The sequence below is a fragment of the Rhincodon typus genome, chromosome 1 (genome assembly GCF_021869965.1).
Source record: "Rhincodon typus isolate 14 chromosome 1, sRhiTyp1.1, whole genome shotgun sequence".
NCBI classification, from domain to species: domain Eukaryota; kingdom Metazoa; phylum Chordata; class Chondrichthyes; order Orectolobiformes; family Rhincodontidae; genus Rhincodon; species Rhincodon typus.
This window is the reverse complement of record NC_063332.1, coordinates 72,440,306-72,455,840: the sequence shown is the minus strand read 5'-3', so window position 1 is coordinate 72,455,840 and position 15,535 is coordinate 72,440,306. Positions and strand designations below refer to the sequence as shown.

Here is a 15,535-nt window from a genome sequence, read left to right as displayed (position 1 = left end):
TGCTGCTTGGCCTACTGTGTTCATCCAGCCCTGCACCTTGTTGTCTCGGATTCTCCAGCATCTGCAGTTCCTACTATCTCTGTCTAAATAGAGAACTCAGTTTTAAAAACGCATCTCATCCAATTTCTTGACTGTGTCCTTTGTGGAGAGACAGATTACCTCTCTATATCAACTCTTTAAATTTGATGTCGGTGATTCTCCCTAGTTTTTCCTGTGAACTCTGAAAATTTCTTCGATGAATACACTCAAATCTGAGCATTTAGATTTTAAAAAAATAATCTGCAGATTTCTAAGCAAACACACCTGATCATGAAGTTGCACAAAGTAAATTACATGAACTGTTCGATACTCATTTCATTTTAGGAGAAAAGATATATTTTCTTCTGACTTCAGTTGGGTCTCTTCAAAACTGCCCAACAACTTTTAATCTCTCGGTTTTCTCAGGTGAAATAAGTCCTTGCTTATCCTGAACCAAAAAAAAAATAAGCTAATGGCCCTCAGTGTTTACATTCTCTGTCACATAGCAGCACAAAGTCAGAAATGATAAAACAACACCAGTTATAGTCCAACAGGTTTATGTGAAAACACAAGCTTTGGGAGCTTCAATCCTCCTTCAGGCGTTCGTGAGAGAGGTAGATCAGACACAGAATTTATAAAAGATCAAAGGTTCACACCATTGATGAGGATGTACTAAACAAACCTAAGATACTGTTAAATCTTTAATCAGTCGGAAGGTTTTAATTAATTAACATGTAGCCCCGTAGTCGTGGCCGTGTGGTTAAAGCGATGGATTAGAAATCCATTGGGGTTTCCCTGCGCAGGTTCGAATCCTGCTGACTATGTTTCCTCAAGTTGCTGATTTTGAATAAGTTTTGGGGTGGCACGGTGGCACAGTGGTTAACACTGCTGCCTCACAGCGCCAGGGAACCGGGTTCAATTCCACCCTCGGGTGACTTTTTCTCTGGAGTTTGCACGTTCTCCCCGTGTCTGCGAGGGTTTCCTCCCACAGTCCAAAGATGTGCAAGCTAGGTGGATTGGCCATGCTAAATTGCCCATAGTGTTGAGGGATGTGTAGATTAGGTGGGTTATAGGGTGATGAGTTTGGGTGGGTGCTCTGAGGGTCGGTGTGGACTTGTTGGGCTGAAGGGCCTGTTTCCACACTGTAGGGATTCTGTGATTCTATGCGTATGTAAATCCCCGAATTCCTTTCAAGTCCTGGTCCTGAGAGAACTAAATGCTTTCAGTGTAAAGAGGAGGTAACGTTTTAGGTCAGACAATGCATGTTAGGTGTTGAGATCTTGTTTAGAATCTGTTTGTGTTTAGTATGGAGTCAGCTGGTTTTATTTCTAAAGTAGGCATTTATAAAACACCACATTGACTGACTGTCTATAAATTGTATGCTTTTTGAACAAAATGAAATGTATCTGCAAATACTAATTCACCCTATTGATTCGCGTGTGCGTGTGCGTGTGTGTGTGTGTGTGTGTGTGTGTGTTGGTGGGGGGCGGCGAGAGAACGTGTGTGGGAAAGAGAGAGAGACTGTGTGTGTTTGTGTGTGTGTGCGTGTGAGAGAGAGAGAGAGAGACTGTGTGTGTGTGCGCATGGGAGAGAGACTGTGTGTGTGTATGTGAGAGAGAGTGAGTGTGTAGTGTGGTGGGGTCACGTGAACCCATGTTCCCGGTTGAGGCCATCCTCATGGGTACCAAACCTGGCTATCAGCTGCTGCTTGGCGACTCTGTGTTGTTGTGTATCCTGAAGTCTGCCTTGGAGGACATTTACCCGAAGATCCAAGACCGAATGCCCTTGACCGCTGAAATGTTCCCCAACTGGGAGGGCACATTCCTGTCTGACAATTGTTGCATGATGTCCATTTATCTATTGTCATAGCATCTGCATGGTTTTGCCAAATACCACGCCTAGGGTCATCCTTGCCTGCAGCGTATGAGATAGACAATATTGGCCGAGTCACATGAATATCTGCCGTGCACATGGTGGGTGGTGTTCGCACGTGTGATGGTAGTGTCCATGTCGAAGATCTGACATGGCTTGCAGAGGTTACCATGACAGGGTTGTATAGTGTTGTGGTTGATGTTGTCCTGAAATCTGGGTAGTTTGCTGCGAACAATGGTCTGTTTAAGGATTGGCGGTTGTTTGAATGTGAGAAGTGGAGGTGTGGCGAAGATCTTGGTGAGGTGCACATCATTATCAATTATGTGTTGAAGGCTGCGAAGAACTTGGTGTAGTTTCTCTGCTCCCAGGAAGCACTGGATGACGAAGGGCACCCTTTCAGATGTATCCCGTGTCTGTCTTCTGATGAGTCACTACAGTTTTTCACTGTGGCACGTTGGAGCTGGCAATCGATGTCCTCATTATTTCCTGAGTTATTCTCTATTCCACAAAGTAGTTCCTGTTTGTTATCTGATAACTGACATTTTTTCTGGATATATTGCTTCTCTGTTTACCTTATTCAAAACGTTAAATATTTTGAACCTCTCTACCAAAACTCTTTGGAGTCTTATGTATTCCAAGATAACAGTCCCATTTTATGCATCTAACTGAAATCACATATCCTTAGTACCATAGTAATAAATCTATGCTGTATCCTTTCCAAAGCCTCAAGACCTTTCTAATGTGAAGAAATTAATAACACACAAAATTACAGTGGAAAATGAAATCACATGCAGCTTCCTACAGAGTGCAGTGAAGCCGGAGCTTGTTTCACAGGACTGCGTTGAGCGATCACTAGCTCTGAGCATCACCTGAAGTTGAAGACAATATTGCAGCCATTGCCAAACCAGTATCTCATAAAGGTTCAGCAAAGCATTTTGCTTTGAATTCTAAGCCTCTGTTGCTAAAACTAAAGATCCCACCTGTCAACTGTCTCAATTTGTCCTACCTGTTTCAGTGTTGTGTACCTCGCCTCTCTGCTCTTCCAAACGCATTGAAAATTGTAACAATTAATATCACCTTTCCTAATTCTTCCCATCACAATATTATTACTTTAAACTTCTCTGCATTCAATTTCATTTGCAGTATTTGCTGATTTTACCAGTGTATTTATGTATCCCTTATAGAAATGATATATTTCTGACAGTTATATTCATATTTACTTCTAAGTTGGTTTCCTTTACCATTTTAGTGTAAGACTTGCTAAGGCTGGTATTTTATAATTGTCATATAATTGATGTAAAAGATTTACCCTCCTGATCCTCATTATCACTTGTTGCACTTTAGAACCTTCTGGCAGAAAAGGTGGAACAGTTAATGGAATGGAGCTCCAGACGTTCAGTCATTCGAATGAATGGTGACAAATTCCGAAGGTTTGTGAAGGCTCCTCCTCGTAATTACTCTGTAATTGTGATGTTCACTGCACTTCAGCCCCAAAGACAGTGTTCTGTCTGCAGGTAAGAAAGAAACATCTTGTACAATCAGATGGAAAATTTTGCTGAAATATGAACTTTAAATATATTGTATTCCATCAAGGTTGTGATATCTACATCTAGCTCGAGTTCAGCATCCCTGTAACATTTGAAGATCTTAGAATACAGAAAATGTAACATTTAAAATGTATAATTTGAGTGTCACTATGTGATTGTACATCTAGAATGCAAAATGAAGATATGGCTATTGATTCCATGCACTCCTTTGTCACATGATTACAATTATCCTGTCAAGTGTAATAGTTGGATTTTATGATCTACATCAAGTGAATATTTTTCTCAGAAGAACTCAAACTTCCTTGGTATGCTGGTCGAGATTTTTCTTTGAAAGAGGCGGAGTTCAAAACCCTCCGCTTGTTACTCATAAGGGCACTCAACTAGATTTTACTCTCCATAAAGTTTGGTTAGCTTGCTGCTTAATGTACGAATGTCTGCATAAACATTATAATTTATTCAAAAATAATTATAATTCCTTCAACAGAAATGAATAAACTGCAGGCTTGAGCATAACATTATCTTGTACGCTAATTTGTTTTTCTCCATTGTTGGCTGTTTCTAGAAGCTATTCCTCACTTCATCATTTAGTGACATTCTTACTCATACAGAAGAGGCAGCCTGATTGTAGATTTTGCCAAAGCTTCATTGTCAGTATCACCAGGAAGTGCATTTTAATTGTACGAGTACAGGAACACTGTGAGTCTTCCATCTAATTAGATGTATACATCAAAATTACAATGCTTTTCATTCAGCAGGGTGCTTAAGAAGTGCCAAAACTGTTCGAAAATCAAAAACAGTGTTAACATTAGCATTTCAATAAAATAAAATACTAACATTTTGTATTATTACCAGATGAACTGTAATTAAACAGCCAGTGGTACAATTGTAGGTTTTAGCTTTTCTCAAATCAGCACTATCAACCTTCTTTAGTAACATCTGGGGGTCTGTATCAAAATTGGGCCAGCTGTCCCGTGTTCTATTTGAGTCACAGTCAGATATTGTCTGGAAGTTGTGTTAAGTGTTGGGGGTTCATGACCATGATTACCTAATAAAGGCAGTCGACAATTTGTGAGGAATTTTCAGCTTGTTTATTAAGTTTGTTGGGAAGTAGCAGAACGGATTTGATACATAAGATAATTAAACAAATAAGGTATAGGATCTGTGACAACTGAATATGCTTCATTGATACTAGAGGACAAACAGAAACAGACAGTCGGCCTGCAGTATGTTGATCTTGCTGAAGGCAGTAACTTGCTGTCTGGCTGAAGTGTTAGGGAACTCTCCCTGGGTCTTCCTCCTGTTCTTTTGGTCCACCTTCCAACTGAAGACAACTTCTGCTTGATGAGAACTGCACCCTACAAGGACTCCCCTATAACTCTGAGCGTATTGAAATACCATATTTCTAGTAGTAGCTTACACTCTGCAAATCATCCATTTGAATCCATCTAGTCTACGGACATAGGACAACTCCTCATAATGTCAAGATAGCCAATTCCTCCATGCCCATCTTAATCTAAAGGATAGTTTTCATTCTGTTTGGGAACAAATTATTCATTCTCCTATACACTGCATTATACATATGGTGCAATATAGTTTTTTGACGTCAGCTTATAAAACATAATGTTTTTGGTGCTTTTTATTCCTTTTGCCTGCAGCTGAGTCAGTACCCATCAGTGTTGAACGTCAATTTTTAGAAACAATGAGGGTGGCATGGGCACAGATGCACTTTATGTGGGAGACTTGTAGATTGGCTCAGTAATACCATAATTGACTGAGTTGGCTCAATCCTAAAGGATATAGCCGTTAAACTGGCAAGGGAACCAACAAGAGGGAAAGATTACTTGACAAAATTGCAGATGCATCTGTCCATCAAGCTGATTAAGGTGCGTGAGGACATTGCTTCCATGTTAATCAGTGGAAGTGGTCTGCAATAAATGGAGGTAAGTGATCTCACAGCAAGAGAATCAGGTGTAATACTCTGTATTCCCGCAACATCAGTCTTGAATGGTGATGGATAATTAAATGACTAATACAAGTAGGTGTACCACAAATTTCCTTATTCTTTACGTTGGTGGAGCTCAACACATCAGTACTAAAGCTAAAGAAGTTTGCAGTCATCTTCAACCAAAGATGCTCAGTGGTTGCTGCACCTTGACCTCATTTCATGGACCCCAACATCTCAGCTAATTTAATTCACTTCATACGATTTTGAGAAATGGCTGAAAGGATACTGTGAAGACTGTGGATTCTGGTAGTAGTTCTGAAGACTTACCCTCCAGAATAATCTGCACCCATAGCCAAGCTTTTCAAGTACAACTGCAACACTGGCATCCACCCAGCAATGTGGAAATTTGCCCAGTTATAACCTGTGCACTAAAAGAAGGACAAATCCAACTTGGCCAATTACCGTCCTATCAGTCTATTCTTAATCATCAGAAAAGTTTTATGGAGGAGGTCATCACACCAATACCAAGAGGTATTTGTTCAGCAGTAGCCTACTCGCTGATAGCTTGCATTCTGCCAACCAGCTCCTAACCTTATTCCAGCCTTGGTCAAACGTATCAACAGAGTTGAATGCCAGAGGTGAAATTCCAGTGACTGTCTTTGACATCTTACCTATTAAAGGAAGATGGTAAGAGTTGTTGAAGGTAAATCATCTCAGTTTCAGAACTTCTCTGCAGGAGTTCTGAGGGCAGTATGCTCAACACAGCCGTCTTTAGTTGCTTTTTCAAAGATTTGTGTGCTGTCATCAGTCGTGAGGATATTTGTTGCTGAATGCATAATAATCAGCACCATCTGTGACTCCTCAGATGCTGTTACAGTTCATATCCATATGCAGCAAGACCTAGACAATATCTAGAACAAAACCAAAGTTGCTGGTAAAACCCAGCAGGTCTGGCAGCATCTGTGAAGGAAAAATCAGAGTTAACTTTTCAGGTCCGGTGACCCTTCCTCAGAACTGGACAATATCTAGACCTGGTCTGGTAATTGGCAAGTGGTGTTTGCAGCACAAAACACCAAAGCATTGAATATGGAGTCATTGAGTCATAGTGTTACACAGCATGGAAACAGACCCTTTGGTCCAACTTATCCGTGCCGACCAGATAACCTAAACTGATCTAGTCCCATTTGGCAGCATTTGCCCATATCCCTCTGAACCCTTCCTATTCATGTATCCATTCAGATGTCTTTTAAATGTTGTAAATGTATCCACCTCTACCACGTCTGGTATCGCATCCCATACATGCACCACCCTCGGGAAAACGTTTCCCCTCAAGTTCCTTTTAAATCTTTCCCCTCTCACTTTAAACCTGTGCTGTCTAGTTTTGAACTCCCTTATTCTGGGACAGAATCTAAACATTTTGTGTTTGTATGTAAGGGTATTAGAATCGCTGAATGCTCCATTATCAACATCCTGGAACTACCATTGACCAGAAACTGAACTGAACCAGCTGTATGTGGTTACAAGAGCAGGTCAGATTCAAGGAATTCTGAGTCAAATAACTCACCTACTTGCTTCCCCAAAAGCCATCTGTCAAGTACAAGGCACATCAGGAATGTGATGGAATACTCTCTACTTGCTTGGATGAGTGCAGCTTGAACAACACTCAAGACACTCATCGTCCTGGACAAAGTAACCCACTCCATTGGCACCCCTTCTCTACCACCTTTAACATTTACACCCTCCCGTGCCAAAGCACAGTAACAGCAGTGCATACTATCTACAAGACGTACAAAGTAAATCACCAAAGCCACTTTACTCGCACCTTTCAAACCTGTGACTTTTAGCACTGAGAAGAGCAAGGGCAGCGGATACATTGGAAAACCACAATGTGCCCCTTCCCATTTAAGCTATACACCATCCTAACTTGGAACTGTATTACCATTCCATCACTTTTGCTGGGTCAAAATCCTGGAACTCCCTTCCGAACAACATTATGGATGTACCTAACCCAACTGACTTAAGCAATTAAATAAGGGGACTCACCACCACCTTCTCAAGGCTTGTTGGGATGGGCAATAATTACTGGTCTAGCCAGTGATGCTTGCATCCTATCAATGCTAATTTTTCATTTTTCATTGCTTATTTCCTTCACTAAACTGACTGACCTTTCACTTTATTTTGAACAAGATAATATGTTTGCATTTTCCAATTGCTTGGCAGGACTGCAGCATCAAAGATCCATTGGAAGCTTAAAGACAGTACCACCACAATTTCCAGCTTATTCCTGTCAGTGCCGTTGTATGCATTTTTGTTTTATTTGTTCATTTGATGTAGGTGGCTGACTAGGCCAGCATTTCTGAAAAAGGGTCTGGGCCTGAAACGTCGGCCTTCCTGCTCCTCTGATGCTGCTTGGCCTGCTGTGTTCATCCAGCTCTACACCTTGTTATCTCTTTATTGCCAATTCCTCATTTTTACCCATCTGGTCTGATCCTGGTTATATATCAACTTTAGGTATAGCCAGCCTTTCTATTTTGTCCTATGCATCTTTTGTTTTAGCTCATCCAGTGTCTCAACTGCCTCCTCTTTCAGTATGATTTTGTCACAATTTGATTGGTAAAGGTACGTGTAAAATATTTATTTGGTACCTCATTCATGCTCACTTGCCACCATGCATAAGTCTCAGTTTTGGTTACTAATTGACTTTCTCTCTCCTTTGATTGCCCACTCATTTACTGTTCATTTGTTAGTGGAAGATTTTTAGACTCCCTTTCATTTTGGCTATTTGTCTCTTTGCGTCTCTCTTTGCTGTTTTTATTTCCTTTTGCACTTGACTCTGAGTTTTCTGAATTCAACCTGGTTCTCAGATGTATTATCAACTTGGCATATGTCATTGCATCTTTTCTTTCTGTTTCATCTTACTCTATTTCTGTCTTGTCTCTCAGGGAACGCTGGTTTGTTTGATCCACCTTTCCTCTATAAGATGTACATTGATTGTATCTGACCTGTCTCTCCTTTAAAAGCAAACCCATTATTCATTACAATTTTGCCTGTCCATCTTTTATTCCAATTTACTTGTACAGATCTATTCTTGTCCCATTGAAACTGGTCCTCCTGTAATTAATTGTTTGGGATGATTTCTGTGTCTTTCCCATGGATGACTCCTCTTTCTTTCCCATTGCTAGTCTAATGAGGGACAGAAGATGAAATCTGCACGTGAAGCTGCAGGATATTGGTTGAGTGTTAAATGCAAACTTTACATGTCTTTATTCAGGAAAAGGAGGATTGACTCTTGACCAATTTAATATTTCCCAGACTGCTGTGGGAGCTGAGGAAGGAAATAACAGGGGCCCTGATCCAAACCTGCCCACAGGGAAATGCCAAAAGACTGGAGGGCAGCTAACGTGGTTCCACTTTTCAAGAAAGGTGGTAAAGATAGACTACGGAACTTTAGACCATTGAGTCTCATGTCTGTGGTAGGGGAAAACTTTGGACATAATTTTGAAGGAGAACATTAATCTCCATTTAGAGAGGCAAGGTTTGATCAAAGCATGGCTTTGTCGGAGGGAGGTCATTCCTAACAAATCTGGTTGAATTTTTCAAGGTGACCAAACATATTGCTAGGGGTAGTGGAGTTTCCATAGTTTATATGGATTTCATTTTATGGATTATGTGATGTAAGGTCTTCGGCAAAGTCCCAAGCGGGAGAATGATTGAAAAAAAGCTGAAAAAACAAAAAGGTCCAGGTTTACTTGGCAAGTTGGATCCAAAATTGGCTTTGTGACAGGAGACATAGTGTAGTGGTAGAAGTCTATTTGTGAATAGAAACCCAAACTGGAAGTGGCATACCATAGACATGAGTGCCAAATCCTTTATTGTTTGTACTGTAAATAATGTTGTTGAGAATGTCGGGGAGGGGTGGCATTCAGTGTGGGGTAGGGGATGATAAGTAAGTTTGCAAATGATGTGAAGATTGGTCTGGTGTTTGACAGTGAGAAAGAACGTCTTAGTTGATAGGAAAATATAGATGGATTGGTCAAAACAGCAGATTAGTACCAGAAGGAATTTAACCCTGGCAAGTGTGAAATGATATACTTGGGGAAGAAGTAACAAGGGATTATTCAATGAATGGCAGGACACTAGGAAGCTCAGAGGAATGGAGGAATTTTGCGGTGCTTGTTCACAGATCCCTGAAGATAGCAGGACAGGTGAATAGAGTAGTTAAGAAGGCATATGGAACATGTGCCTGTATCATTCAAGGCACAGATTATAAAGTTCAGAAATCTCACAACACCAGGTTAGAGCCCAGTGGGTTTATTTGAAAACACCAGCTTGTGGAGCGTAACCCCTTTATCAGGTTAAGGATTGCACTGGATGTAAAGGTGATCGACCAAGGTGTTGCCCAAGACGGAGCATCCTAGCTTTAGTGAGAGGCTGGATAGGCTTGGGTTGTTTTGATTGGAGCGGGAATGGTTGAGGGGAACCTGATAGAAGTGTATAAGATTATGAGTGGTACTGGCAGGGTACATACGTAGAAGCTGTTCCTCTTAGTTGAAAGGTCACTAACAATGGGACACATTTTTAAGTTGAAAGGCAGGAGATTTAGAGGAGACGTGAAGAAAATGTTTTTTAACCAAAGAGTGTTAACAGTTTGGAGCGAACTGCCTGGGAGTGTGGTTGAGGTGGGAAACCTCGCAACCTTTAGAAAGTACTTGGATAAGCACTTGAAGTGCCATAGCATTTAAGGCTATGGGCCTACTGTTCGGAAGTGGTACTAGTGTAGTGTAGATTTAGTGTATTTTGGCAGTACAGACTCGATGGGTAGAGGGACCTCTTCTGTGTTGTACGATTCTATGATTTTAACCATTCCTGAAACACACAAAATAACTGTAAACTAAACTCATTGTTACCTTTAACATCAAACACACAAGTTCCTTAAACCCAGTGTCCAAAAGTCCTTCATTCTCTGGCATACACCACACTGACTGACTAACAGTCTCTCTGGGTTGTTCTGTCTCTGGTTCCCTGCCCTGACAAGAGGCAACAGCAAATTTTTCCTCCTTTTTAATTAACCCCAGCTCTTTTCTTCAAGGCTGTAAACTTCATTAAAATGCATGGAAACAAAACCGACCAGGAGGCTGTTTAGTACCAGCCATAAGAGCAAGCTAAAATGGAACTAAACGATATCTTCACTTCTTAACACAATAATATAAATTAAACTTCAAAGATGTACATTGTTCTTAACTCACAGATGTATTTAAAATATCTTAAATCTCCTAAAGCAATCATCACTGCCTTTTGAGGTGCAACAACCCCAACTACCTCATCCTCCACTCTGTCAGCCTTTCAAAGCAGCAGGTTTGCTGGGGGATAATCTGTTCAATTGGTTTCCTTGTCCACCTCACCATACCCACTCTTAATTTGGGGTCGGTGGGTGTGGGGAAGAGAGAATGTGGTCATGGCTGCTTGGGTCTTTCCTCATGGCAGAATATCAAGACAGAATCCATGCATTAGAAGAAAAATGGCAACTAACATTCAAAGCACAGAGAAGTCAGGAAATAAGAGACTATCTAACTACCTACTCATGATATTCATAAGACCATAAGACAAAGGAGCAGAACTTAGACTATTCAGCCCATCAAGCCTGCTCTGCCATTCAATCATGGCTGATAAGTTTCTCAACTCCATTTCCCACTTTTTCCCTGGCATCCACAGTCGTCTGTGGCAATGAATACCATAGATTCACTACTCTCCAGCTGAAGAAGTTTCTCATTTCTCTTCTAAAGGGTCTTCCTTTTATTCTGAAGCTGTGCCCTTGGGTCCCAGTCTTTTCTGCTAATGGACACCTCTTTCCAACGTCTGCTCTGTCCAGGCCATTCAGTCTTCTGTAAGTTTCAACTAGATTCCCCCCTCATCCTTCTAAATTCCATCAAATATAGAACCAGAGTCCTCAAATGTTGCTCATATGTTAAGTCTTCCATTCCAGGGATCAGTCTCGTGAACCTCCTCTGAACCTGCTCCATGGCCAGCACATCCTGAGGTATGGGGCCCAGAGTTTTTCACAATACTCTAAATGTCTGATCAGAGCCTTATAAAGCCTCAGAAGTACATTCCTGCTTTTATATTCTAATCTTCTCGAAATAAATGCCAACATTGTATTTTCCTTCCTAACTACCGACTCAACCTGCAAGTTTATCTTTGGAGAAACCTGAACTGGAACTCCCAAGTCCTGTTGCACTTCAGATTTGTGAATTACCTCCTCATTTAAAAAACAGTCTATGCCTCTTGCATGACCTCACACTTCCCCACATTGTATTCCATCTGCCACTATTTTACTGACTCCCCTAACCTGTTTGAATCCTTCTGCAGCCTCTCCACCTCCTCAATACTACCTGTGCCTCCACCTATCTTTGTACCATCTGAAAATGTAGCCAGAATGCCATTAGTTCCTTAATCCACATCATTAATGTACAAAATGAAAAGTTCTAACACTGACCCATGTGGAACACCACTAGTCACCAGCTGCCATCCTGAGACGGACCCTTTTATCCCCACCCTCTGCTTCCTGCTAGACAGCCAATTCTCTATCCATGCGAGTACCTTGCCTCTAACACTATGGACCCTTATTCAGCAGCCTTCTGTGCGGCACCTTGTCAAAGGCCTTTTGGAAGTCCAAGTAGATAATATCCACTGGCCCTCCTTGGTCTAACCTGCTCATTACCTACTCAAAGAATTCTAACCGATTTGTCAGGCATGACCTCCCCTTTACAAAACCATGCTGACTTTGCCCTGTTTTACCATGCACTTCCAAGTATTCAGAAATTTCATCCTTCACAATGGACTCCAAATTGTTACCAACGATTGAGGTCAGGGTAATCGGCCTGTGATTTCCGGTCTTTTGCTTTACTGCCTTTTTAAACATGGGAGGGGAGAATACATAAGTGATTTTCCAGTCCTCTGGGACCCTCCCTGACTCCAGTGATTTCTGGAAGATCACCACTAATGCCTTCACTATCTCTTCAACTATCTCCTTCAGAACTCTGGGGTATTTGAAATACTCATTCATCACTCTGAATGTTTTTCTCCCTGTTGTTTGCTATGAAAGTTCGTTGCAGAATAAATAATATTATTTCAAACTGCTCTTCAGGAAGCTGAACAATTGCAATCAGCTGTACACATCTATGTCAATTTCTGTAGTTTCATTAATCCACACAGTAAACTTTCCTGACCCTTGAATTTCTGAATCAATGTTGCTTCAATGTCCTGTAACATGTCTTTAATGCATCTGCTGAAAGTGGAATTCCAGCCATGTCTTTTGCTTTCTTTGTGCCTGTCTGAGAGCAGACAATTTTCAGGAGCAGTAGAATCACAAGATCAGGTGAATTCCAAATGCCAGGTAATCATAATAGTGCTGTCTATTTTGTTCCTTGGTCTTGTTTGCTGACTCATTGTTGTTGTTGCTGTTTTGCAAATCCACCAGCTCTGTTGTTGGTACTCTTCAAAAATTTGTGTACGATCGTGAGTTAATTTCTGCTTCTGAATCTGATCAATGGGATAGTAAAAGATAAAGTTGCCATAGTCTTACCAGACCATAAGGCTGTGCTCTCATTAGAGAGAGACAACTGGTTGTGGTTTAACCTGAGGGTCACCACACCTCGGGCAAGAGGAGAAGGCAAGATGGACAGCCCTTCATGGTAGCCTCAGTGGAAAGTGAACCCATGCTGTTGACGTCACTGTGCATTGCAAATAAGCTCTCCAGCCAACTGAGCTAACCACTCAAGCAAAAATTATTTCTTTTTGTAAGGCATAGAAAGTTATTTTAAATAAATCCTGACTGGCCTAGAATATGTAGAGGCATATGGAGTATCACCATCACATCCTGGAGATTACTACTGAATAGAAACTGAGCTATGAGAAGTGTGATGGAGTCCTCCACAATTGCCTGAATGAGTTTAGCACCAACAGTACTCAAGGATCTGGACACCTTCCAGGACAAAGCATTCAACTTGATTGGCACTACGGTAGTGCCAATGAAGAAACGTTCATACCCTCTACTACCAACACTCAGCTGCATTGTGCAGTCTCTGCAAGATGCATTGCATAAATTCATCAAGGCTCCTTAGATAGCACCTACCAAACCAACGACCACTGCCATCTAAAAGGACAACAACAGCAGGTATATGGGAATACCACCATCTCCAAGTTGCTTTCCAAGCCACTCACCATGCACACCTGGAGATACATCATTATTGCTGGATCAGAATCCTGCAGCTCTCTCTCTAATAGCATTGTGGGTATATCAAATAGACTGTGGCAGTTCAAGACAGCAGCTCGCCAGCACCTGTTCAAGGATAACTCGAGATGAGTAATGAATGGTGGGCCACCCAGTGACGCTGACATCCCATGATTGAATAAAAAAGATTGAGATATAAGCAGGATGCAGAAATAAATAATAGGGGATTGGAGGAATTATCTAGATATGCTGTTAAGTCTGAAGCTTCCTTGAAGTTCAAGTAGCTCAGATTAGTGCCTGCAATCTTGATATCAGCCACACGATAAAAGAATTTGGAAATGACAGGGCTATGAAAATATTTGGAAGAACATGGACTTTTGAAAGAAGACTGCATATATAATTTATCTAGGCTAAGATTGTTATGGGATTTTTCCTGGAGTGTTCTGCAGGAGTTACTTAGATGGAACTGGAACATTTGACATTTTCAAATGTGTGCTGATGGCAAAATGCGCTTTAAAACTACCTTAGTGCGAGTGGTTGATGTCATTGTGTTAATAATTCTACCAATTGTACAAGAAGAAAAAAGTCTTATCACATAACAAAAGGCTTTTGAACCAAATATGATTTATGTAGGTTATAAGGTTGCATCAGTATTCTCGAGTTTTGTACGATTAAAGAGGAGGGAGAAACTCTGCAACAGATTTAGGTGCGAAACTAAATTCTGTAACAAGGCTAATACTGCATGTTTGGGAACAGATTTGTTGGGTCAGAGATGAGGAGAAATCTCTGAAAGCATTGTGAATCTTTGGAATTCTTTAACGCAGAGAATAGTAGATGTTGTATCATTGAATATGTTTAAGGCTTAGATAGGCATATATTTGATCTCTCAGGAAGTCAAGGGATATAAATATATTACAGGAAAGTGGAGTGATGCAGGAGAAGAATCATTATCGTCTTGAATTGCTAATGGCCTTTAGCTGGCATATAGGCTTGAATCTAGTAGCGTTGAATTTCCCTCACCTTCACAAAAATAAATTTTACATCCTGATTCCTGAATCAAGGTAATCACTGCACTAATGCCATCTTTGATTAAGATTGCTACCTCTCCACCTTTACCTAGCTTCTAATTCTTGAACGTCATATGCTCCTCAATATTTAGAACCCAATCCTTATCATCTTAAGGCCATGTCTCCATCATGTTATCAGATTGTATTTACTTACTTCAATGTGTGTTATCAATTTGTTTACTCAGATACGCGTTCAGATACATGGCCTTTTAGTTTTGTGTTTTTGTTATTGTTATCATTGTAACATTTGTATCGTCTGTTGGTGCATGCATAGAATTTTTCCTCTAATTTGATTCCTGTCTTTTTCAAACTTTTGTTGCCTAAAATAGCTTTGTTCTCCTTGACTTGATCTCTCATTCTCCCTATCTCCCACCACTGATTTAGCTTAAAAGCCTCTCTACTTCCCTAGTTATGTATCTTGTTAGAATGCCGCTTCCAACTTTGTTCAGTTGTTGACCATCCCAACTATGCAGATTCCAATTTCCCCAATAGTGGTGCAGGGTAGCATGAACCAGAACAACCACATTGGTCTTTGAGCCATCTCTTTACTTTTAAATGCTTTATGCCAATTTGCATGTAGTACAGGTAGTAATCCCTAGACCATTACCTTTGTGGTTCTGCTTACTCCCCTAGAAAGTCTTATCTTCTCATTCTACTTATGTCATTAGTTCCCATGTAGACCTTGACCAGCCCATCTTTTCCAGCCCAGAGCAGATATCCTGCATTCTGACATCAAGCAGGTAACACAGCCACCTGGATTGCCTCAATTGTGATTACACCATATTGTCCCTTGACTAATAACCAAATCTGACCAAAGACTTAGTCTTAAGGGGTGTGACTGCTTTCTGGAATGAAG

General features: G+C 40.9%; 1 protein-coding gene and 1 non-coding gene across 2 annotated transcripts in view; both read left to right on the top strand.

Moving 5' to 3' along the window:
* Window positions 1-15,535, top strand: part of LOC109929479 (tumor suppressor candidate 3) — a 298,117-nt gene that overhangs the window by 95,402 nt on the left and 187,180 nt on the right. Inside the window, exon 2 of the mRNA XM_048598586.1 lies at window positions 3,235-3,404. Coding sequence (XP_048454543.1) covers window positions 3,235-3,404 — 170 coding nt within the window. The remainder of the gene's footprint in view (window positions 1-3,234; window positions 3,405-15,535) is intronic.
* On the top strand, window positions 761-842 carry trnas-aga. The gene has a single exon. It is a non-coding gene; the product is annotated as a tRNA-Ser (tRNA).